Below are 26142 nucleotides of genomic sequence, written 5' to 3'. Positions count from 1 at the left end.
AATTTCATGATAGGGACACGAGACTGCAGCATGACCCAACATCCTGTCGAGATCATCCACGAGCAGGGGAAAAGAAACAGACTTGGGGTTCCAATACAGCGACATTAGAAGCAAAGGGACAACCTCGGCGGGTTCAAACAACAGCTCCACTAAGACGCAAGATTTCGAAGTATCAAGAATGGAGGCCACTGCTTTTAGACCATTTTTGATAAGGACAGCAATGCCGCCCGAAGGACGGCCTGTAAGAATGCGACTGGCTGGGACCGAGAAACTAGAGTACCCATCGAGATAAAGCTCGGATAGGCTCATCGTTTCCTGCAAAAATAAGATGTCGGGTTTCCGATCAGGGGCAACCCGCTTGTGCCATGCAACCAAATTGCCCAGGCCACAACAATTCCAGGATGCAATGGTCAGTCTGGACAGTTATGAGCCTGGAGTAGGCCCTTTGATGGCTGCAGCTGTTTTTATCAGGGGTTCCAGCCAAGCTAGCCCACTCAATGCTTGGGTTAGCGATGCTAATTGGAGGGCTAGTTGCGTAACCTGAGAGTCAGATGAGTCTGTACCCTGCCCCACAGGACATACTGGCAAGGTGGGAGCTACCCAGTCAAGATAGGCCCATGCACTATCCATGTCCGAAAATAGGCATGGAGTCAGACCGATGGAATGGAAGTCCTCAGCGAAGTCCAACAGCATTTTGGTAATAATCTGCGATTGGACTCTGCACAGGGCTCTATGATTGTTATGGGTTGCCAATTTAACCCAATCTAGATCTTTAGATGAAAGGTTCCTAAGGGCTGGAATTTGAAAGAATGAATTCATCAAAAATGACCTGTTTATACGAGCAGGGCCGTTTGACTCTGGATTGCTCGACCAACCAAGGATTAATTTCATGTCCTTTGGTGTGTGCGAGAAGGACAGGACGGCTGGAAGAGATTTTCCTACCGCTGAGGGCGGGAGATGCATCACCTCCACGTTAGGAGACGCCGAGACCCCAGGTACTTCTAAAGGAGAAGGAGGACGACCAGGATCTACACTTACAGCACCATAGGGGGCTAGGGGAATGGTAACTGCATCCGTCCCAACCAAAACGGTTTCCAACTGGGGGGGAGCACAACTTGGACTCAGAACAGGGGTAACTGAGGCCTCGGCTAGCAACGTCGAGCTCGCCTTTCTAGGTTGGATGTTGGGAAAAAAAGAATGTAACTGTGATTGGAGCTTGACCGTGGAAGTTCCTTGGTGGCCACGAGAGGCGATCTGTGAGTTCCCAGCTTTCAAAGCTGCAACCTGAAGATGTTTCCTACTTTCTTCGTCAAGGTCGCAGAGGGTTAGGCCAGAATCATCGTGGCTGGTCCCCGTACCCAAGGTTGCTATAGGTTCGGGGATCGTTAAAGCAAGAACCGGAGGTGGTATGTAGATGCTGGCTTTCTTTAAGCCAGCCTTAGTAAGTTTTAGACGTTTTTGGGCTCTTAGGAAGGACTTTCTCGCTTTACGCGAAACGAAGTGTCTTCCTTCATGCACCACGGGTCCTTCCTCCAAGTCCGAGCCCAAGTCTACTGCCAACAATGCAGGACTGGGCGGAGCCTCAATGATGTCAGTCAAGGCGGAGGGACTATCAGAGGGAGTAGCAAGACCTTGAGTAACTTTGGATCCTTCTCTTGGAGGGTCTTCTGGGTCCAAGAGCTGTTTGGTGGCAGCTAGCTTATAGAGAAGCTGTTCCACCTGTAGTAGACGTTCGTGCTGGAGTTTAAGAACCTCCACCAAATCAATGGCCTCCGAGTTGGCATGTAACGTCATCAGTGGATTGGACCCTGACACTACCTGAGAGTAAGAAGTCTGTGGGACAGCTATGGAGCCCATTCCCGGCTCAGTCTGGGAGCCCTGAGTGTAAGTCGTAATAGGAGTTAGGAGCTGGGGTGCTCTATGTGGGACACTCTCCAACAATTTTTCAAAATGGGCCAGATAGAAGGATCTAGAGTGCTCTTCAGCTAGGATGAAGCCTTCCAGTCTGGCTATCTTGTCTTTCATAAGAGAAAATGAAGATTGCATCTCCCTTAGAGTGCAATGTGTCAGCTCGTGTCCCTTATCCAGTAAATTGAGAATGCGTGAAATGACTGGAAAATTGAAGGGTTCGTTTAACTGCGAGTGTGAGCAGTATTCCTCTGGGGTGGAGGCCGATCTAACTGCTCCCTTTGGAGCAGAGACATCTGCCTCTTCATTCACCAGGGAAAAGGGAACCGCACCTTCTACAAACAAAGGCCCTACTGCCGTCTCAGTGCCAAAAGATGTGTTGTCATATGGAGTGGCGACACCCCCTTCCAAGACCCTATGTGAAAAAGTCGGTGAAGCCATCCCATGGTCGCCATTTTTTTCACTGATAATTACTGGGGGAATATGAAAGTGTACTTGTTCACAGAATGGAAAAGCGGATGACGCAGGAGACGAAGGGCCCAAGGAGAGCCGCACTCTTTTACTTAGTTCGCTGACAATCGTGGGTGCCAAGATAGACGTGTCTGTGAGACAATAAAGGCCTCGGAGGCCTTGTGTAGAGGAGCTATCTACGTCAAGCCCATGATTGAACACCTCGCCCTCATCACCAACATAGACGTTAGCGTCATGGACTGAAAAAGTTGGCACAGCCAATGCCGGAGACGGACCATGCAGTGATGGGGAGCTGGTCAAAGATGGTGCGGCTGCTATGGCGAGGTCCATATATCCCGCCTGACCCCGTCCCACGCCTCTCTCTATAGGGAGGCTAGGCCTAGGTAGCAAAGGAACGGAGGCTGCCGAGTACTGAAGAAGAGGAGGGATTAGCGGATTGGTAATAACCTCTAAGGCGAGGTCTTGCACGGGAGAGCCGATTTTACTACCACTTCTTAGTATCGGACTCATACTCAGGAGCGGCACACACCCCAAAACCAAGCTGTAGGGCACGCCCCTTTTTTGCCAAGGCAAAAGATAATGCCAAATAACAGTGGTATAATGGCACAAGTCCGCACTTCAAGACGAGGCCTCTATAGATTTACAAGAAAAGTTACCAAAAGAGTAAACATGGCCTCTAGACACATAAAAGTAACATGTTGGAATAATAACAAAAGTAATGCACATTTGTTTGAATTGTGGACCCAATGTTGAAGGCACCCCACCCGGAGCACCACTCACTGTACCCCCCCGGACGGTGGGACTCCCCAAAACTTGGGTGATTGGGCCACAATAACCAAAAGTATAACAGAAATATCCAAATAATTTACAATAAACTGTGGACGATGAATGACAAACCGCTCGTGCCTCTAGGTCAAACAGGACACTAACGGAAGCCTAAGAACCTCCTCCGCGCTCCCGCGAACCGCGAACAGCCAACAGTACTTAGAATGTACTTGGCAGGTGCGGGGCGCGGGTGCGCGAGGAGGCTGATGTTATCAAGGCTTCCTGGGCGTCACTCGACACAGGGGGGCGGAGCCTAAGAAGAAGAAACACAAAAAAGAACGTTAACCACACCTCCGGGACTTTACAAGGCGGGGAACACAATTGAAAGAATGTAACAAGGAAGGGCCCTTTCCCAGAGAGCAAAACGATTAAAGGTAGATGGAATAGGCAGTTCAATGGGCAGTTCAGTGGGCAGGGACAAGTTAGGTCATAATAGTCAGTCACCTCCTTTTCACGAACGGGGGCCAGGCAAACTGTGTGTATCACAGTAGGACGCCCTCCAGGCGTTCGAAAAGCTCCGAGCCGTACACACGACGTCCAGAGGCAGGGAATAGTCCAGGGCAGAGCAAAGGCGGCGCTGCAGGGAAAATCCAGGGAACAGCGCAGACCAGTCCGAGTCCACAGCCAACAGTACTTAGAATGTACTTGGCAGGTGCGCGGCGCGGGTGCGCGAGAAGGCTGATGTTATCAAGGCTTCCTGGGCGTCACTCGACACAGGGGGGCGGAGCCTCCTTTTCACGAACGGGGGCCAGGCAAACTGTGTGTATCACAGTAGGACGTCCTCCAGGCGTTCGAAAAGCTCCGAGCCGTACACACGACGTCCAGAGGCAGGGAATAGTCCAGGGCAGAGCAAAGGCGGCGCTGCAGGGAAAATCCAGGGAACAGCGCAGACCAGTCCGAGTCCACAGCCAACAGTACATCTCTTTATATTGCATATGGGGGAGTGAATTGCCACAAGGGGAAAGTGATTATATTATCTCTTGTTGAAACCATATCAGTTTATCCCTGTGCTGCATTCTTTTCCATCATTGCATTCCCTTGAAACCATAAAGCATTCTGAGCCACCTTATCCCTTCTATACTAACTCCCAGGTAATTAAATAAGTGTGCTAGTGTAATATTATCCATTGTTGATCACTGTCATTCATAAATGTGCTATCAAATATTAATTTATTTATAAAAGTGTGATATATATCTTGTTTAATTTTTCAATATATCTTTTAATTTGCAAAACAAACCTACTTCTTGGCTCAGTGAGGTCAGGGGGATTCAAAGAGAGGGGCGTTATACAAGGGTTTATCATCCAGATCAATGAACTTGTCATAAAAATATATAATTAAGGGCTTCCCTTGGGCATCCCAGACCAGGCATCGACTTAGTTGGAGTGCTGAATTGAAGTCGCTCAACAGCTCAGTCACTCTACCAACTTGTGTACTTCATACCTACACCAATAGGTGGGTTATCCATTACCAAGAGGACAAGGCTGGTGTAGTCGCCCACAGGGTTACTGCATCCAATCTTGCCGAACAGGTGCTGACACAAAGAATGTGTGAGATTTGTGGTCCATCATGCGAGTATGGATTTAGTCTCATTGGGGATAAAAATAGTTAGGAGCCAGAAAGGGAAATTACCAGCAATGGACCAATTGAGTCTCCAGCTTTATCCCAACTTTGAGAGAAGTCTGGCAAAGTGGAGAAGAGTTCTCACACCTAGTTTAAAAAATAGGTAAAAACATGAGGTCACTAAGGTGACAGAAAATTGACTTTCTGCCTTAAAGGGCACAAAAGGCAGGGAAGTAAAGGAGAAGGCTTTACTTACCTCCAAAAAATAAGAAAAAAGAATCTGGTCAGCAGTCAAAGCAGGGAAAAAAGAAGGGATGCCCCATATAAGTCCACGGGAGCAAAGCAGCAAAAAGAAAACCGTTCCCAACACGTATTTCTGTTGCTGGAAAGAATCTTAGGGTGCAGGCTGCCCCCGATTAGACAGCCTTTACCCATTTCAAACTTGCAGGCACCATTCATAGGTGGGATGGGGCAGCCCCAGCCCAAATTCTGGATAGCAGGAGAGGATCTGGAGCCATTCAAGATAATGTAACACAATATCCAATCATTTAAATATGAAGGACGACCACCACAGACCAGGACTGCTGCTGTAACTGGCAATGGAAGCGGACCACTGCATACTGGGCTTCTGCCTTCGACTAGACTGGGAAGACCTGAATAGGGAGATTTCCTCCTTTGTCTTGGTGGGACCAACCAGTCTGAAGTCCTGCATCCATGGCTGTTCCAAGGTCTGAGTAGTCTAAAGTTTCCATTTGGCAAGTAGGTAGAGTGTTGATTTTTCTTCAGAAACCCCCCCCCCCCCAACCAGAGTAGATTCTGAACACCATCTTTACAACAAGTTTGGAACAAAATAATCTGTTATGAGGATTAACAGAGTAAACAAATATGAAAAGACAAGGGAATATGCGGTTTTTATTTAAACACTTAATATCAATATATTGATGTTTGTGCAACACTTCATAGGCAAAAGCAAAGAGGTCTAGTAAAGAACTCTGAAAATAGTACTCAAGTACTCTTCAAAATCATCATAATTAACTGTTTAAGAAGAATTAACAGCACTGATTACCTTAGGGTCATCTGGAGGGTCATACTGGACAATCCAATCTACTTCTGGAATATCCAACCCTCTGGCAGCAACATCTGTACACAATAATATTCCGGAATCTGCGTTACAGAACTGGAAGAAAGTGGTGGTACGCTTGGTTTGCTTTTGCTTGCCCTATTAGGAAAAAGGAATAAAACGTTTTTTTGTAAACTGACCTCGCTTGAAGCAATTTTTAATCTGCTCTTTCATGAGGGCCTTTAATCAGTCTTTGTAAATGGGAAGTAGCAGGGAGTGACAAGGTGTTAAAGAAAACGGTCACCAAGGACCAAAAGCAGTATTTTGAAGGAGATGGCGATGCATGATCAGAAATAAACTCCAGCAGAAGGTCAATGGTAGAATCGTAAGGGAAGCTGTAAGTGGGTTTTAATGGTTTGTCTAGCAATGAAAATAGCCGACTTCCTTAATTCTGAAGCAACTAATCGCAGTTTTCTATAATTATACGACACTGGCTTCTGTTTAGACCAAACTAGCACTCATTTGGATTCTCATTAGGAAATCCAAATCATGTACATTCAGCAAGGTGAGCAAAACATAACTTCAAATATTCTCCGTTAGTTAAGATGTTGTGACATCCAACTGGTGTGGGACTTTACAAGACTTATCTGCTTGGTATTAGAGACCCAACTCTTGGCATATGCCTGTACTACACAACTCGGCAGAGTGGCTGAGCAGCCAGGCACATCTTAGAAGGGGTATTTGTGAGCTGTAGAGCAGTACAATGAAATCAGTAGTGACAAGTAGGTAAGTAAACACAGTTATTACAATAAATATTTATACACAAAGCACGTGAATCACACTAGGTTATGCAGCAACTAATAGTAACATGAAGCAGAAGGTCAGAATGAAGTTATTCAAGTAGCAATAATGCAGGGGAGTAAAGTATTTGTCCTAAAACAATTTCAGCACACTGTGACATCAGTTCAGGTCAGTAGTAGCACTTATGGTTCACCAGACAATATTGACTTTGGAGGGAAAATGTGTTATAGTAGAATAGAACACTAACAATAGTCTTTTCTCCCTGAGGGATGTAGGCAGCCTTTTAGCCCAGCATTAATAGTGTAACCCAATTAAAACCTTTAAGGGAGCACCCAGTGCCAAAGCCGGGATGCCTTTAGGGAGCCAGCACAGCCAAAGTCAATAAGTCAGTTCTAGTTCTGATGCAATCTTCAGTAGTTCATTGAAGAAAAATCCAGGAGCTCAAGTGAGCCTAACTGAGGTGCACAAGCTGCTAAGCCTGCACAAGTGAATTGCAGTAATTCAAAAGGATAGAAAGGAAAACTCCCCAAACTAGGAAGCAATACATTTGGCTAGAGGGGTTTAAACGCAAAGCCCCACAGTACCTTAGAATTGAAGCAGATGTTCCAGCTGGTTTCCTTCTTGATGCAGCCCCTTGTCTGTGGACCGTGGTGAGGAAAAAAAGGACGTCTGGCGGGCTACTGCAGTGGTACTCTCGAAAAGGACTCTGCAGCAATGGATTCCCCTCGTTTCAGCGGCTTTGTGGGTTTGGAGCCTTTTTCTCAGCGTCAAGAGAATGAATAGCTCTGGTTGGAATTTCCTTGGTCCCTCGGCCCTGGACTCTGGTGAGGGGACTGTGGACGAAGAATTTCTGCTTCTGGAGGTCCTTGAAGATGCCCACAAAGTTTTGTCCCGATTCGTTCTGTGGAAGATATTGCACTCGTCAGTGGTGCAGGTACCCCAGGTACTGGGAAATTGCAGCCCAGGAAAGTCACAGCGACTCGGGTTGGCCCATAACGAAGCAGGTCATGCGGCTGGTTGTCCCACCAGCCTAAGGGAGAAAGTCGTCCTTGGCGAAGCTTCACTGTTGATGGGAAAATGGTGTCAGCACAGCTGCAAGGTTTCACCAGTGCTTTTGCGTTCCTGGAAGGTGCTGCTGGAATGTGTCTTCTTTGGATTTGATGTTCCAGTGGTCGACTCTGCCTGTAGTCCCAAAACCCTTGCCTTGTATGCGAAACCCCATTAATTCACAGCACTACGCTGTCGATCACTCAAGGACAGCCATCCGCCCAGCTGGAACTGGTTTTGCCCAGGTATGCCTACAAACAAAAGCCAGTGAAGTTGTTGGTTCCTTCCTTACTTCCTGCCTTCCCAGACACTGGAGTCTGGGCGTGATTCAGGACTGAAGCCCACCAAAGGCAAAACGCACAGTGGACTCAACCTTGATCTAAACGACAGAGTAAAAGCCCAGATGGAACTAACAAACGAGAAATGGCAAAAGAAGACAAGGGCCATTTTGGTAAAATGGTCACCCTTGGGTGCAGTACTGCAGCTGAGAAATCAGCCTGCAGATACATTGCACAAAGATTGTAAAAGGAAACCACTGCCACCAGCCATTCAAGTTAAAAAGTGTATCAAAATGTTACATGAGAAGTGGAATAAGGAGTTACTACGTAACCCCCCGCCCCCAGCACTCCACATAAGGTGGTGTGTGCTGGACCCACAAAGGAAAAATGGTAAGTCTTCCCGACCTGTGGCAACCCCAGAATATTTAGCTTTACTAGTGGATTATTTTTCCTTACACCTCTGAGTGGGAACCTTTTTCCACACTCACGGAATCTTTTACTCTTTTTATGGGTGTCATTTTTTAGACTCTCCATAATGTCTTTTTAAAGTTATCCTCTGACAATTTTTTGGCAGTAAGTGCCTGTTGCCGGGTTGCCCTAGGGGCTCCCCTTTCAACTCTCTGGCGACCCTTGAGAGAACTACATTTCCCAAGAAATGATCTTTGGATCCCTTTTACATTTTATTTGGTGAATCCAGCACACCACACCTTACGTGGAGTGTTGGGGAGACACAATGTGTCCCCTTTCACACTAAAACGGTAACAATTCTGTTACAGGGTGTTCGAGCATTCTCAGAAATGTGCTAATTCCCTAGGAGACCCGCAGCTCTTTTGATGCACTTTAGGACTTTTAATTTTCATCCTGGAGAGAGAGAGACCTTTTTACCCACTCTTGTGTATTTTTAATTTGATTTGAACCCTGTTTCTCTTTGTTTTGGAGTCTAACGCCATAGGCATCATCTTTTTACATTGTGACACACAGCATCTTCAGTGCAGTGTCACAGAGAAGTCCTTTGGATTTCTCAAAGGTTTAAATACCTTCTCTTGGATAACTACTGTTTCCAAGAGTAGTAAAGTGAAATTGACTTGGCTTACATTTTCCTCTTTATAGACCCAGCACACACTATCTTACAATAGGGTGTCTTGGATGGGTTACTTAGTATCCCTTTAACATTTTTATGTTACCCTTTCTACAATTAATGGTTGGTGGCAGTGGTTTACTTTGTCCTACCATTGTGTGTTTTTACCGCAGACTGAATCCTCAGCTGCAGTATTACACCCATGGGTGCCCATTTTGTCAAAATGCCTCTAGCCGTCTTTTTTCACCATTTCTTGTTGGAAAGGTCCTTCTTGAGATTTACTTGCGTGCCAAACCAGATTTGTTGACTAAAAAAATGGACCCGCTACATTCCAAAGGATGGTGAATCATGTTCAGAATGGAATGGAGGACTTCTGCATGGCATACTTGAGCAGGCCCATCTGACCATAAATGCTAGAAAATGTCAAATTGGTCAGAGTAGAGTGGTCAACCTTGGACAAGAGGTAGGAGGAGGAGGAGGTGAAATCAGGCCACTGCCTAGCAAGGTACAGGCTGTACAAGACTGGGCCACCCCTACTACTCAAAGCCAACGGCAAGCTTTCTAGGTCTCAAAGGTTACTATAGGAACTTCACTGAACATATGGGACCATAGCTTCTCCCTTGAATGTGATCTCACCCAAAATTCCCTAAAAAGGTTAGGTGGAATGAGGAGTGCACAAAGGCATTTGAAGGATTTAAGAAAGCCTGTATCAAGCTCCAGTCTGGAGAACTCCTAAGTACAACACATCCTTCATTGTACAAACTGATGCTTCAAATACAGGAATAGGTGCAGTTTTGAGTCAGCTCGATGAGAATGGCAGGAACACCCTACCTGCTTCATCAGTAGGAAACTGAAGGACCGCAAGACAAGGTGGGCAACAATTGAACATGAATGTGTTGCCATTGTGTGATCTTTGAAGAAATTTAGGGGAGCTACCTGTTGGTGAAGTTCTTCAATAGTAGGACACTCTCTGACCTTTGCTAAAATCTGCCCTAGAGGGTCCACTTCTGCAAGCAAAGTCTGCAGCTCAGTATGGTCTTTAGGATCCGGCTTTCACCAGTAGCTGGTTCACCACTTTCTGGTTGTTCCACCCACTCGGCCTCAGCAGGTTTTGGGGGGTGGGGGGGAGTCGAAGACTGGACTGTCCTCTCTGGGATGTCCCTGTCCTTAAAACAGGTGTGGCACCTTTCTTCTTTCCTGAGACCTTTGCCTCCTTTGTCCTGGAATTAGAAGGGTGTTCTTCCTGTGGTCTGGAAGTTATAAGAGTTTCAGTAACTTCCCATTGATAGTCATCCAAAGTTGCCTCTCTGCCCAATCTAGTCTGTTCCTGCTTCCTTTTACTGGAAGGCCTGGGGGTGCTTGATACAACTCGAAGAGTCTTTAAGGCATTCCCCAACAGGACACTCCCGGGCACCTCATTTTGTACACTGACAGGTATTCTTACAGTCCTATTTTGTGTTGCACTGGATGAGAGGTGGTAGTATTGGTACCATCTGGATAATTCCTCCAACAAGTTTAGTAGGACATTTGGGTGCATTAGCAACATCCTCGGGTTTGAAAAAAGATTCATCTACTGCTGTAATGCTGGCCCCAATGTCTCTAATGGCAGAGGTCTCCTGTCCATTCACAAGTACACTGTTAGGGAGAATTCTCAAGAATGTGCTAATTTCCCTTACCTTTTGAGACCCCCAGCAACTTTGCTGGATTTCTAAGATTTTAATTTTTACCTGGAAAGAGTGAGCTTTTTTCCCACTCATGTATTTTGATGTGCGTTTTACTTTTGTGTTCTTTGGATATGGAGGTTTAAAACAACTCCATAGGCATCCTCTTTTTCTTATGTGTCACACAGCACCTCCAGTTCAGTGGCACAGGGGTGTCTTTCAGACCACAAGGCTTAAATACCTTCTCTGGGACCGACTACCGGCTCCCAGAGCATGTAAAGTTAAATTGACTTTACTGGACTTTATAAATGTACAGACCAAGCACACACGATCTAGCATCCCCTGAGTCTAAACACTCATGTAACAGTCAAATGTTACCCTTTTCTACTTGAAATGGCTGGTCGGGGTGGTTTTTAACAAACTACCATGATTTTTCCCAACCGCGAACACCAGTAGCTAAAAATCGGGTCAGCCATGTTTTCCAATATGGCGCCCAAGACCGATCTGTAAAAACAGACTCTGGTCGACTTTTTTTTTTTAGAAAAGGTCCTTGTGTTTATCTCTGCGCACCAAACCAGGTTTGGTCCCTTTGGCGGGCTTCAGTGCTGAAGCCCTCCTCTGCGAGCCTGAGTGTCGAGTGGATAGGATTTGAGGGAGGTTCCCGAAACTCCCTGAGCTTAGTCTCCTAGGAGACCCAAATGCACCCTGCCGTGATTGGCTGGCTAACTGTCCGGCAAGGACAGCCACCCTGCTGGGTGAGTGACAGCTAGGCTGGAATGAATGGGAGAAAACTGGATAAAAGGCAAGCCTCCTGGACTGGAAAGCAGTCAACCACTGCAACTAAAGAACAGAAGATGAGCTGGAAGAGGACGGCTGCTGCAACTATTAGACTGTTGGTTTGCTCGGTGAAGTCCTGCTGCAGGTCCGAATTGCCAAACTCCCTTTGACAGAAAAGCTCCTTCAAGGACGGCTTCTTCCTTTGGGTTGGTGGTACCAATCAACTCGTAATCCACCTGGATACCATTCTCAAGGCTGGTTAGGATTAACCAGGGAGAGGGACACCAGCTTGTGTGCTTGAACTACAGCTATTCAAACTGAAGTGACTCCATTTTGTCAGCGTTTTCCGACGATCCCGTGCAGTGGTCCCCCGACGTCCTCCCTCTTTCCCCACGACTGAGGCTCAGGAACAGTGAGATCTGCAGGAACTGCCAGGAACCAATGACTTCAGCTGCATCTTTTTTCTTCATATTAAAAGGTACTGTGCCAACTCGATTGAGAAAATCTGTCGCAGTGAAAGTTTGTGAAACTTTCCCAACTTGCAGGCCTAATCAGCTTGTAACCCAACATATGATTTTATTCATAGAAACTACTTCTGAGAACTTTGGCAAAGACTTTACCGTTTACTACCAGAATTACTCTTTCCTATCCAAGACACTAGTCCATTGACTTTGGCATATGCCTATTGAATTGAATCGACTCTTCTAGTGAACTGAAACTATTTGCACTGCCTAAGAATGTAATTGTGATCTATTCTAATTTAAAGTGATTAATTGCCATTTTACTCCCACTTCAGGGGAGCCTTACTTGTTCAGAAACTCATTGGTTTAGTACTGGAATTCATTTGGGTAAAATATTAAGTTGCCTACTTCTAGTGAATGTTTTCTAAATGATTGTGTACTAAATTAAGAAGTGTTTTAACAAGAAACCTTGAGTATGATATATGATATTTTATTTCTATCGCGCTTGTACACAAGTGTTTCAGAGCGCGACTAGGCAAGGGAGGGGAGGGGAACAATGGAGACCACAGCACAACATAAAAACGATCTTACTAGGCCCAGTGACATTGAGAACGCGCAAGTGCATGGGAAAGGGAAAAAGTGAAAAAGTGCCTGGAAGGGTGAGAGTGGAAAGTGCAGAAGACGAGGAGGAGCGCAGATAAATAAAATAAATAGAAAATTGAGGCAAACTGTGGTAGTGCAGCCAGCAAGTAGCAAGTGATGTGTTAGTGCAGAAAAAGAAGAAATATGGGGGGGGGGGGGGGGGGGGGGGGGCGTGCGTATGGGTACAGATACAGTCCCCAGTGCAAGGGGTGGCCAGGAGGCAGTGCAGGAAGGTGGCAGGGTGAGCAGGTACCTGGGCCCAGGGGACAGAGGGTAACCAGGTGCACAGTGCCAAGAGAGTAGATCAGCAGGGGAGAAGGGGAGCGAAGGCAGAAGCAAAGAGGAAGGTTTTGAGGTGCTTCCGGAACCGGAGATGGTTCTCCTGAAGTTTTAGAGTGGCAGGGAGGCTGTTCCAGAGGGAGGCCCCAGCCGAAGATAGAGATCTACCCCCAGCTTGTTTCTTTGAAAAACGACTGACCCTGGGGGAGTTGGAGGTAGAGGCGCGAAGAGCTCGAGAGGGGAGGTATTTGCGGAGGGATAGCTGAAGGTATTTTGGACTCAGGCCCCAGAAAGCCTTGTGGGCAATTCAGAGGGTTTTGAATGTAATCCTTGCATCCACTGGTAGCAAATGGAGAGATTTCAAAGCTGGAGATACACAATCCCAGGGCTTGAGGCCAAGGTCAAGTCTTGCAGTCTTGTTCTGGATAAGTTGTAGAGGGCGGACAGTAAAGGCAGGTAGATTTAGAAAGCGGCTGTTACAAAAGTCCAACCGAGAGAGAACCAGAGCTTGGGAGACAGTGAGCTTCTGAGGGAAGGAGAGGAAAGGAAGAATACCTCTGAGGAGTTGCAGTAGGAAGTTTGACTTTTTAGAGACAGATATATGGGCCGAGAAGGAAAGTGTGGAGTCAAAGATGACGCCAAGGTTCTTAGCCTCGCAGGTAGGGGTAGGAGGGCGGCCAAGGGAGGCCGGCCAGAGTGAGGGAAAAGGATGGAGATGGTGTGCCGATGAGGAGGATCTCCATCTTGCTGGCATTCAAACAAAGATCATTGGCGGCACACCAATTCTGAATGGCAGTTAGGCAGTCAGATGAGAGAGGGAGAGGGAGAGGAGGTGGCTGAGGGCAGCCGGAAAATGAGTTGAGTGTCATCAGCGTAGCACTGGAAATTTGAGCAGAAAATGGCAATGCAGTGAGCGAGAGTTGCCAGGTATTGGTTGAAAAGCCAGGGTGAGAGGTTAGACCCCTGGTGAACCCCACAGGTGGAGAGGAAGATAGATGATAGGAAAGACCCCAGTTGGACCTGGGAGGGTCGATCAGAGAGGAAAGAGGTCAGCTAGGCCAGAGCCTGGTCAGTGATACCCAGATTATCACGGAGACGGTTGAGCAGGATGGTGTGGTTGACCGTGTCGAAGGCAGAAGAGAGAGCAAGAAGGATGAGGACAGAGGGAATGTTAAAATCAAGGTTGGAGAGCAGATCTTCACGGATATTGAGGAGAGCAGTTTCCGTGCTTCTGACCGCTCTGAAGCCAGACTGGTGGTCGTGGAGACAACCAACAGAATCTGAATGAAGGTTAAGCTGAGAGATGGCCAGCTTTTCCAGGAGTTTGCCCAGAAAGGGGGTAATGGAAATTGGGCGATAGTTTGCCAGACAGGAAGGATCAGCTGTGGGTTTCTTGAGAAGAGGATGCACAAGGGAGTGCTTCAGAGGGGAGGGGAAGGATCCTGAGGCAAACGAGTTGTTGCAAAAATCAGCAAGGGCAGGAGCGAGGGTGTCAATGTGGTCCTTGATGGTTTTGGAGGGACAGGAATGAACCTGTTTGGACGAGGCTTTCATAGATCGGACTTGTCTAGCGACCTCGTCAGGGGAGAAAATTGGAAAGGAAGAGAAGGATGGTGGGGGGGTGCTTAAAGGGGGGTCTCCAAGCACAGACTGAGAGGGAATAGGAGGGGCAGGGGAGGCTGGACAGGATGTCCTGTGTTTTAGAGATAAAGTGCGAGGCAAGGGCATTGCAGAGAGCCTGGAAGGCAAGAGGAGGGGAGGAGACTGCTGCAGGGTTGGCAAGCTCCTTGCAGATTTTAAAGAATTCGGCTGAGTTGTTGGATGCCGCAGAGACACGGGCTTGAATGTGGGCTCTCTTCTTAGTGCAGACAGAGAGTCGGTATTGCCTTTGGAGCAGGTGACAGGCCAGTTTGTCAGAGGATGAGCAAGAAGACCCCCATTTCCTCTTACGTTTAAGTGTAGCTAGGTCGGAATCATACCAGGAATTGCACTTGGCTATGGACTTCAAGCAGATCCTGACAGGGGCAAGAGCATCAAGAGTAGTAGAAATGGAGGAGTAGAGAAGGGACAGGGTTGTGTCGGGGTGTGAGTCAGCCAGGGGAGGAGGGGAGAGAAGGGGGCAGCGAAAGCCTCAGCTGACACACGCTTCATAGGTCGGATGTCTGAGAAGGTAAGTGTTGGAGTGTGGTTGGCTTGGGGGAAAAGAGAGATGGGAGGAGATGAGGCAGTGGTCACTCCAGGAGAGAGGAGTGGTCAGAGGAATAGAGAGGGGCAGGCCAGGGGAGATCAAGACATCAGGTGTGTGTCCTGCAGAGTGCGTCGGGCCAGAGGGGTCTCCAGAGGGAGAGGGTATCGCAGAGGTTGCGAAAGAGCAGCAATGAGGGACAGTGAGAATCGAGGTCAATGTTGAGGTCACCAAGGAGGAGGAGGAGTTGAGTGGTTGAGGCCAGGAGGGAGGAGAGGTCGCCCACTCAGAGAGAAAAGAGGTGATTTGCCCGGGGGGCCGGTAGAGAATAGCAACAGTAAGAGTGGCTAGGAGAGATTGAGACCCTGCAGACAAGGCATTCAAAAGAGGAGTAAATCTGAATGGGAATGATGGTGGCATGAATCCACTCAGGAAAGATCAGGGTTACGCCCCCTCCAGGTCGAGTGGATCTGGGTGCGGAGAGGATCTTGTAGCCCTCAGGGAGTAGAGTGTCAAAGCTTGTGACAGAACTAGCCGTGAACCATGTCTCCGTAAGACCGAGGACATCAAGGTCCAGTTCTTCAAGGAGGTGGCAGATGTCAGAGGAGTGTTCGACAGCAGAGCGAGAGTTGAGAGTGGCAAGATGAAGGTTTCCGGCCTTAAAGACCTTCCAGGGAGGGGTACAAATCAGAGGTACGCCCTGCGGAGTTGTGGAGGTAGCCTGAAGAGTGGCAGAGGAGGAGGTAAAAGTGGCTAAGGTAGCCAGTGTCTACTTGAACCACTGTGATTTTAAGTCCTTTGTGTAACATCTTGTACTGCTCACATTCCCTCTTGAGATAAGCCTGACTGCTCAGCCCTGCTACCACCAACTGTAGTACAGACTTATACCAAAGGTTGATTTTGTTTACACCTGTAGTTCTAATTGTATGTGGTGGTCCCAGAGGGTACTGCATGCAATTCTGCCTAACACCAACTTCTTGGGATCAATCTCTTTTGAGTCAGCCAAGTGTTGTCTCAGCTCAGCAGAGCAGGCAACAAAAATAGACTCCAACAATCTCATTCCTTCAAAGGAGTTCAACCTGTAACCCTTAATCCAACCATCTAAGTTTTTCAAACATTCACACACCCAGGTAGCCCAAGGGGTACCATCAGTCTTTATGAAGCTTCTAAACCTTTTAACGTACTGAAAAGGAGTTTTCCCAAATCTGGCTATCGAGGCTAGATTCACATTCTCATACTCCTGTCTTTCAAGTTTACCCACCTCCTTTACAGCATCAGTTGCAAACTATGGCAGCCTAGACAAAAGCCAAGGATGGAACAAGTTACTTACATGTAATTTGTTCTCCAGCATGGGTCTGGCATGGATTCACATGCTCCTGAATAAAGAATACATAGCAGTACACACATGTACAACAATGGAAGGTGGCAAGGCTCAACAGAAGCAATCTCTTACCTCCTCACCATCGAACAGGTTGCGCAGCACTGCTTGGCCGACTCTGTACTCCTCCCTGGAATCCCTGTCGACTCAGTAGAATTTCATGAAGGTGTGCGTCGACCTCCACGTAGCAGCCCTGCAGATGTCCAGCAGGGGCACACCAGACAGGAACGCCATTGCAGCAGCGATCGCTAGGGTAGAATGGGCTCTCTAACGGCCAGGCAGCGGTCGGTTTGCCAACCGGAGACAGCGACACAGCCGGAAAGCCACCTGGAAATGGAAGCCTTGGACAGGGCTTTCCCATGGTTCACAGGACCAAAGTTCACAAAAAGCAGAGAAGTTTTCTGAAACTCTTCGTGCGGGCCACATCCAGTGAGTACAAAGTCCTTTCAGCCGGCGACAAAGGAGTCGGAAAAAACACAAGTAAAAGCAAGGGCTCGTTGAGGTGAAATTCCGACAGCACCTTAGCATGAAGATGGGGTGCGTCCACAGCAAAACCCTCGTCTTGTGAAAAGTCAAGTAAGGACGCTTGCATGACAGGGCCTGGATCAAACCTACTTGTCTAGCAGAGGTGATGGCCATGACGAAAGCCGTCTTCCACAACAGAAACTTGAGCGGAGCTGAATGCATAGGTTCGAATGGAGCCCCCATGAGCCTAGTCAGCACCACATTGAGATCCCACGCCGGGATCGGAGCCTTCACCGGCGGGACCGAGCGGAACAGTCCCTTGATGAGCTCCTTGACCAGACGGTGCCACCACAGAGAAGACCGTCCTGGAGGTGAAGCGGGAGATAGATGCCAGATGAATGATTGAGGCGTGAGCCAGCTCAGATTTGGGCAATTACAGTAGATACAGCAATACTTGAGGGGCAGTGACCCTCAGAGGGTTCATCTTTTATGAACGGCACCAACAGTAAAGCGCATCCATTTGTGCCCGTAGCATTTTAAGGTAGACGCCCTGGCATAAGCGAGAATCTCTTTGCAGTCCGCCGGAAGATTGTCACCACAGAATTTTAACGCTGCAGGAGCCAGGCCTTCAGGTTCAGTGACCCTGGGTCGTGGTGCAGAACTGCACCTCCTTCCCTGGCGATAAGACTAGCAACCCCTTGCAGCTTGACTGGGGGGGGGGGGGGGGGGGGGAGACGCTGACATGCTGAGAAGGTCCGGGTGCCAGATATGCCTCGTCCACGCTGTTGCGACGAGGATCATCCTGCACCGGTACCGTCTGAGTTGATTGATGACTAAGGAGTATCGGCAATGGAGGGAAAGCATACAGAAACAGGCCTTTCAAGGGAAAGAGAATGCGTCAGCCATGCTACCCGGCTGGGGGAATCTGCTGTTGAACCTCTGGCACTTGGTGTCCGGCGCCGTCGCAAACAGATCGAACTGGGGACTGCCCAATCTGTGGAAAAGTTTGTCCACTTGGTCCTGCCGAAGCTCTCACTCGTGGCAAGAGTGCAGCTCTCTGTTGAGTCAGCGACGGTGTTCTTTACTCCTGCCAGGTGAACCAGAATGCGAATCATCCCCTGGGCGCCCAGTGCCAAAAGTCCTGCGCCTCTGGAGAGCGCTGGTGGGATCTGGTGCCTCCCCCTGTTTCCCGATGTAAAACATGGTGGTATTGTCCGTGAAGACCCTCACCACTTTGCCCTTGAGGGACAGCAGAAACTACTTCAAGGTCCAAAACACTGCCTTCAGTTCCAAGACTGATGTGTAACGTCTTCTCCTCCGGCAGCCACAGGCCTCTAGCGTGAAGACGTACGGTGTGGGCTCCCCATCCTTCGAGGGAGACGTCTGCCGTGATGTCTCCTGGAACAGGGGGCTCTGGAAATCCATGCCCCCAGCAATATTGGAGCGCAAGCCCCACCACCTTATCGCTCGACAGACCTCCTGGTCAAGCGTGATCCTGTCCTGAAAGCCTCCGGACACCTGGACCCCAACAGGCGTCGAGGAACTCCTGTTCGGGCATATGCATGACAACATAATGCTGAGTAGAGACTTAATGGCCCTCACTGTGGCAACCCTCAATGTCAAGAGCCGTTGCACTTTGCCTAGGATAGCCGATATCTTCTCCACCGATGGCGACACCAGGAAGGCCACCGTGTAGAGTCTGGATCCCAGGAACAGCATGTCCTGCGATGGAGTCAAGCAGGACTTTGCATAATTCAGTTCCGTCAGCAGACGGGAGGTCTTCGCCGTGTGGTCGACTGCGATGTCCCTTGATCTGGCTTGGAGGAGCCAGTCGTCCAGGTAAGAGTACACATGGATCCCTTGCAGTAGTAGATTGGCTGCCACCAGCGCCAGGCACTTGGTGAAGACTCTGGGAGCCGACTTCAGACCGAAGGTAAGAGCCTTGATCTGGTAATGCTTCCCTTGAACGATGAAGCGCAGAAACCTGTGGATGGGGACGTGGAAGTAAGCGCCCGCTAGGTCCGACGACGACAGAAAGGCTCCCTCCTCTAGCTGGCCGAACATGTGCTGCAGTGTGACCCTCCTGAACTTCTGGGACTTAGCATATTTGTTCAGTCATTTTAAGTCGAGAATGGGCCTCCATTCCCCGGTCTTCTATCCCACAGATTTTCTTTTTCGTACGAGGAAGTACCTCGAGTAAACTCCGGAGCGCCGGAGCCACTTTGGAACCAGCTCTATCGCCCCTTTCTTTAACATGGCCCGAACCTCCAGCAGCAGCTGAGGGATGTGGTTTTCCTGCCGGGCCACCGGTGGTATTTGAGGACACTTTTGTTGGAACTTGTGTGTGCCCGTGGGCGAGAGCGTCCAGCACCCAATGTTAGGGAGAATTCTAATAAATGTGCTAATTCCCCTCACCTTGGAGAACCCCAGCAACTTTGCTGGATTTTGAGGATATTTTTTTACCTGGAAAGAATGAGCCTTTTTTCCCACTCATGTATTTTGATGCGTTTTTTACTCTTGTGTTCTTCGATTATGGGGTTTTAGATAACTCCACGGGCATCTTTTCATGTGTGTTACACAGCACCTTCAGTGCAGTAACACAGGAATGTGTTATAAACTTCCCAAAGGTTTAAGTACCTTCTCTGGGATAAACACTGTTTCCCAGAGAATGTAAAGTGAAATTGACTTTACTAGTCTTTCCAAATTCTGAGACCCAGTACACACTATCTTCTTATAGAGTGCTGGAGGGTTTATCTAGTATCCCACTGTGTCTAAATACTCATGTAGCAGTCAAATGCTACCCTTTCCTATTGAAATGGCTGGTGGCAGTGGTTTTACAACGAACTACCATGATTTATCCCCCCGACAGCGAACACTGGTTGCATAAAAATAAAAATAAAAAAATCGCAGGGGCCATGTTTTTCAAGATGGCGCCTTAAGCCCCTTTGTTTAAACGGGTCCCGGTCTTTTTTTGCAGTTTCTTTTTGAAAAGGTCCTTGTGGGATTTATCTATGCACGCCAAACCAGTCTTGGTCCTTTTGTTTGCACGCCTTTGGCAGGCTTCTGGACTGCCTCTGACGCCATGGGCTGGGCAGGAAGTGAGGGAGGTGCCCGAAACTCCCTGTGCTTAGTCTCCTGAAGCCCGCCAAAGGCGTAGGAACTAAGGGACCCAACTTGGTTTGGCACGCACAGACAAACTCTAGAAGAACCTTTCCAAAAAGAAACCGTGAAAAAAGAAGACCGGGACCGGTTTAAAACAAAGGGGGGCTCATGCGCCACCTTGAATTTTTTTTTTAGCTACCAGTGTTCGTGGTCGGGAAAAATCATGGTAGTTCATTGTAAAACCACTGCCACCAGCCATTTCAAAAGGAAAGGCTAGCATTTGACAGCTAAATGAGTTTCTAGACATAGGGAATACTAGGTAACCCCTCCAACACTCTATGGGAAGATAGTGTGTGCTGGTCTAGGAATTTAAAAAGACTAGTAAAGTTAATTTAACTTTACTTTCTCTGGGAAACAGTAGTTTAAATTGGTACAAATAATCCATCAAGATGAACTCCTTCAGACCTCGATATTTACTAAAATACCTGTCTTTACATTTGCTTGTGTTAATTTCAGATTCAGAAAAGACAGTGAAGTACAACATTCTTTAAAAAGACCATTGTTTCAGATAATACAACACATTTGCAGATTTCTGAGTGCATTGCGTATAGGCCAAAAACATTGAGAGAAAAATTACTTACATGGATCGCCATGACAGGAAGGTCAATGTAATTGAGTAGCTCATAATGGTATTTCACAGACATGCACGAAGAGAAGAAAACCATGAGCTTCTTCTTACGGTTCTTCTTAAGGAAAGTAAATAGCAATAGAAATCTCTTCTCAGACGGACATACCACGTATCCCTATAAACGATAAATATGCAAGACAATATTATACTATGCACAATTTCTAAACGGTCTGAAGCAACGTCATACTTAATTTGGTTTAAAAAGCTGCTTGTACTTGCATTTTTTGCCGTGCAACATTGAAAGTCTGCCTTTCTCACTTATATACTTTCACCTAGCTGTAGATGATCAATCTGAGCAGCGGGTGTTATAATGCACGGCTATACATGATTGGAAAAACAAGTATTGAAAACACGGCTCTATGAAAAGATGCTGTTGATTTGGCTCATTTTTTGTTTTCTTTACTATAAAAATGAGCATATTTTTCTTTCTAGATAATTTTCAATTGCATTGCTCTCCTTCATAAGGATCATTTTAACAATGCTTCATGTTGTACAGAAAAGAAAGCTTAAACAAACCAATTATGGCATAACAAATCACAAGATAAATGTACGTTCTGGTAATCAGGTCGAACATGAATTGCACTGTGAATAGTCTATTCAATATGAAAGTAAGGGTAAAGTTAGGCAGTATGACTGCAAACAGACTGAGCATCGATCGAAGAATTCAAAGAAAAGTTGCGACAGTCATGGGTGATCTATCCTATTAGCCCAAAAAAAAAAGTTGGCAAGGAGAACTATGGGTAAATGCATGCCACACTTGTGTTAGGAATGTTCAGCTTTTTGACACTTTCCTATTTTGACTTCATGGTGACCCCTCCCCACCCTGCAACCCCCCACCCCCAAAGCATATCTGCTGTTCTAGATCCACGCTGATTTGTGGTGTGAGTGAGGAGGCCCTTTTGCCTCATGTTGGTAAAGATCTTTCCCCATCTTTTCGCTTTGTTTTGATTCCTGATCTTTTGGATGCAAGTAAAACCTTTTGCTTTACTCCTGGTCTCTTGGCTCGCTCTTATGGACAAACTGATCAGTCCATAGACTGTCTCAGTGAATTACTCCAATTGCACAAATCAACCTAAAGTGAATGGGGTGTGTAGCCACTACAGAAAGTTAAGGATTTTTCGTTTCAATTGCTTAGTGTGCATTTTAAAGGCCAAATAAGGAACAAGTTACTTACCTTTAACTGTTCTCCAGCATGGGTCCGGCATGGATTCACATGCTCATGAATACTCCCATCGTCAGGCTGGGAATCATTGTTAAAAGAAAAAAAATCTGTTTCACTTCTGAACTGTCTTTCTCCTAATAACCAATCACTGGCCTCTGTGTCATACTGCCCCCAGGCAATGACTGCCCACCACTTAGGCCCCTCCTCTGGCAGCCATGTTCAGATTTGGTAGCACGAGGCAGTAGGACCAAGAGAAGAGCCGCAGAGGGGTAGGTGGGAGGGTTCGCATGCGAATCCATGCCAGACCCATGCTGGAGAACAACAGTTACAGATAAGTAACTTGTTCCTTCTCTGGCATGGATTCACATGCTCATAAATAAATACATAGCAGTACACACATGCACAACCACGGGAGGTGGCAAGGCTCAACATTAAAGCATCTCAACATCAAGCATCTCTTACCTCCTCACCAGGCTCACCATCAAGTGAACAGGTTGTGCAGCACTGCTTGGCCAACTCTGGACTCCTCCCTGGAATCCTGGTCGACGCAGTAGAATTTTGTCAAGGTGTGCGTCGACCTCGACGTAGCAGCCCTGCAGATGTCCAGCAGGGGCACACCAGACAGGAACACCGTAGTTGCAGCGATCGCTCTGGTCGAATGGGCTCTCGAACGGCCAGGCAACGTCAGTTTGGCAACCAGTGACAATGGGTGATGCAGCCAGAGAGCCACCTGGAAATGGAAGCCTTGGAGAGGGCCTTCCCTTGGTTCACATGGCCAGAGTTCACAAACAGCTGTGAGGTCTTACGAAAACACTTTGTGCGGTCCACGTAGAACTTCTTTGCTCTAGCCACATCCAGCGAGTGCAAAGTCCTCTCAGCCGGCAATGAAGGTGACGGGAAGAAAACAGGTAACACCAAGGGCTCGTTGAGATGGAAGTCCGACAGAACCTTGGGCATGAAAGAGGGGTGCGTCCACAGCACCACCCTCGTCTCGTGGAATGTCAAGTAAGGAGGTCAACAAGAGAGGGCCTGGACCTCTCCCACTCGTCATGCAGAGGTGATGGCCACAAGAAACAGTCTTCCACGATAAAAACTTCAGCGTGCCGAATGGTTCAAAAGGTTCAAACGGGGCAGTCATGAGCCTCGTCAGCACCACGTTGAGGTCCCACGGCAGGGCCAGAGCCTTCACCGGCAGGAACAAACGGAAAAGTCCTTTTATGAACTCCTTGACCCGGTGGTGTGACCATAACGATGACCACTCCGGAGTTTTGGTGTAGCGGGAAATAGCCGCCAGATGAACCTTAATGGAAGCATGAGCCAACCCTGCTGTGGCCAGCGACAGCAAGTACGGCAGCACCTGCAGGGCCGTAATCCGTAGGATCGAGTTTCTGTGCACTGCACCAGACTGCGAACCTCTTCCACTTATGCCCGTAGAATTTCAGTGTAGAATAAGCCCTGGCCTTGGTAAGTACATCCTTGCAGCCCGCCGGGATATCATAACCTCCAAACTCAAGTTCAGCGACCCTGGGTCGTGGTGCAGAATCGTGCCTCCTTCCCTGGCGAGAAGATCTGCGTCTGCCGGAAGCTTGACTGGAGGGGACGCTGACATGTCCAGATGGTCTGGGTACCATATCTGCCTCGGACACGCTTGGGCGACGAGGATCATCCTGCACCGGGACCGTCTGAGTTGACTCATGAGTCGCAGAAGCAACGGCAATGGGGGGGGGGGGGGACGCAGAAGAACAGGCCGCCCCAGGGGAGAAGAATGCATCCCCCATACTCCCCGGCTGGGTAAACCTGCTGGCGAACCTCTTGTACTTTTTTTTCGTCGCCGTCGCAAACAGATCGATCTGGGGATTGCCCCATTGTCGGACTAGAAGATCAACTTGGTCCTGCCGAAGCTCCCACTCGTGGCACAAGTCGGCAGTGTTCTTCAATCCTGCCAGATGAAATGGGACGACAAACATAACCATAGGTCCTGCGCCTCCCTGGAGAGCACCGGGGATCTGGTGCCTCCCTGCTTCCGGAAGTAAAACATTGTGGTGGTGTTGTCCATGAAGATCTGCACCACCTTGCCCTTGAGGGACGGAAGGAAAGACTTGAGGGCCCAAAACACTGTCCATAGCTCCAGAACGTTGATGTGCAGCAACTTCTCTGGTAGCCACAGGCCTCTTGCGTGGAGACTTCCAGTGTGTGCTCCCCAACCTTCCAGTGATGCGTCTGTCGTGACCGTCTCCTGCTGAGGGATGGGAGGGTCTGGCAATCTGCACCCGCCGACAGATACGCGGACACCCCACCACCAAATCGATCAATGGAAAATGTTGTTGAGGGTGATGTTGTCCTCAAAGCTTCCAAATGCCTGAATCCAACGGGCGTCGAGGAACTCCTGCATCAGTCGCATCCGCAGCCTGCACAGGCCCACAAGGTATATGCATGACGGCATAATGCCGAGAAGGGACTTGATGGACCTCAGCCATGCGACCTTCAGGGCCAACAGATGTTGTACCTTGCCCAGGATGACCGCTATTCACTCCTCCGACGGGGCCCCCAGGCACAACACTGTTGAGCCGGGACCCCAGAAACGGTCCTGCGATATCTTCAAGCAGGACTTTGCAAAGTTTGAGAACGCCAGTTCCTCGAGTAGCCGGACGGTCCCCGCTGTGTGCTCGACGGCGGTCTCTCTCGACTTCGTTCGGATGAACCAATCGTCCAGGTAAGGGTAGACGTGAATCCCCTGCAGGCGCCGGTGGAATGCGCTGGCAATTTTGTTGAAATTCCAGGGTGTGCCTGTGGGCCAGGGCGTCCAACACCCAACGGTCGGTGGAGATGGACTTACACATGCTGACGAAATTCGCCAGCCGGCCTCCCACCGGGGTGCGCGGGTGGGGGCCCGGCTGATGAAGTTCGCCAGCCGGCCTCCCACCGGGGTGCACGGGTGGGGGCCCGGCTGACGAAGTTCACCAGCCAGTCTCCCAACGGGGTGCGCGGGTGGGGGCCCGGCTGACGAAGTTCGCCAGCCGGCCTCCCACTGGGGTGCGCGGGTGGGGGCCCGACGTCAAAGCCGGTTCAGTCCTGCTTCGCCGTGGGGGCGCCACCTTGTGGGCCTTGGTGACGACGGCGGCCACCTCTGGACTTGCTGCGGCCCGGGTAGGCTTCCTGAGCCGAAGAGCGGGATGGTTGACGATGGGATAAGCCACCACCGAATCCTTTGCAGGACCCCTGGTACTTTCCTCCAGAGGACCGAAAAGGCGGCAGTCGCTGCTGGAGCGTGCCCAAGACCCGAGCTGTCTCGGTATCCGCCTGATGGCCTGAAGAGACTCGTACACAGTCTTGCCGAATAAGTTGTCCCCATCGAAGGGCATGTCCAGCACCCTCAACTATACGCCCTGGCGAAAGCTAGTGGCCCTCAACCAGCCCCGCTGTCGAAGTCAAACGCTGTTGCCCATCTGACGGAATCATGTGTCCGCGATGTCCGTGGCGATGGCATGGACCGATGCCACCTTGTCTTCCTGCAGGATTTCCAGAGCTTCCGCTCTCTTGTCGGGGAGGAAGTCCAGGAGGGGAGCGATCTTGAAGTATAGCTCCCTGCCGTAACGGGCCACGATGGCCAGAGCATTGGCCGCCTTGATCGTCGTCGCAGCCGACGAGATGACCAGTTGCCCCATGGCATCCAGCTTCCTTCCCTTGCCATCCGGTGGGGGGTTTGGGGGGGGGGGGGGGGGGGGGAGGGGGAGATCAGGGAAGAGGACATTGACGCAGAAGATCCAGAAGACTTCTTCCTCGCCGCTGTCGAGACCATAAGAGTCCGGGGATGGCTGGGACCTGAGACACTTGGGTGCAGAGTCCGGCACTCTGCACTTCTCGCATCGGTCCCTCTTTGCCGGGGCAGAGGATGGGTTCTTCATAAGGGACAGTCCCTCATCCCAAATTTCGTCCAATAGAGAGATCGAAATCACAGTGTTCCTCTTGGCCTCCCGGCGCTGGTGCAGGAAGCCTTCCTTTTCCTCGGGAGCCAGTTGAACAATTCCAAGGCCATGGAGATCATGGCATGGAAAGAGCCAATCTCGTCGAGCGGTGAGGCCCTGGGCACTGGAGAAGGGAGGTCCACTCCATCAACGTCCGTACCCGTCGTTGCCGTATCCAGTTCAGTATCGTCCCTCGGAGGAGGGGGTGGTGGCGAAGAATGGCAAGGAGGTGGCAGGTGAACTCCTTCTCGTGACAGGGGGTTCCTCCGACAGCCCAGGCGCTGCGGGATCACCCGCTGGCAACAGGGGCATCCTCGTCCGAATATCTGAGCACAAGGTGTGCAGTGC

General features: G+C 49.1%; 1 protein-coding gene across 2 annotated transcripts in view; it reads right to left on the bottom strand.

Moving 5' to 3' along the window:
• DDX18 (DEAD-box helicase 18) overlaps positions 1–26142 on the bottom strand; it is a 199173-nt gene that overhangs the window by 63167 nt on the left and 109864 nt on the right. For both annotated transcript variants that reach the window (XM_069616589.1, XM_069616590.1), the window contains exons 9-10: positions 20621–20782; positions 5832–5984 (exon numbers count right to left, since the gene is read on the bottom strand). In XM_069616589.1, the coding sequence (XP_069472690.1) occupies positions 5832–5984; positions 20621–20782 (315 nt within the window). The remainder of the gene's footprint in view (positions 1–5831; positions 5985–20620; positions 20783–26142) is intronic.

This window comes from Ambystoma mexicanum, chromosome 9 (assembly GCF_040938575.1).
Source record: "Ambystoma mexicanum isolate Mex_15411 chromosome 9, UKY_AmexF1_1, whole genome shotgun sequence".
NCBI lineage: Eukaryota > Metazoa > Chordata > Amphibia > Caudata > Ambystomatidae > Ambystoma > Ambystoma mexicanum.
The sequence above is the reverse complement of the archived record's forward strand: the minus strand, read 5'-3'. Positions and strand labels throughout refer to the sequence as shown.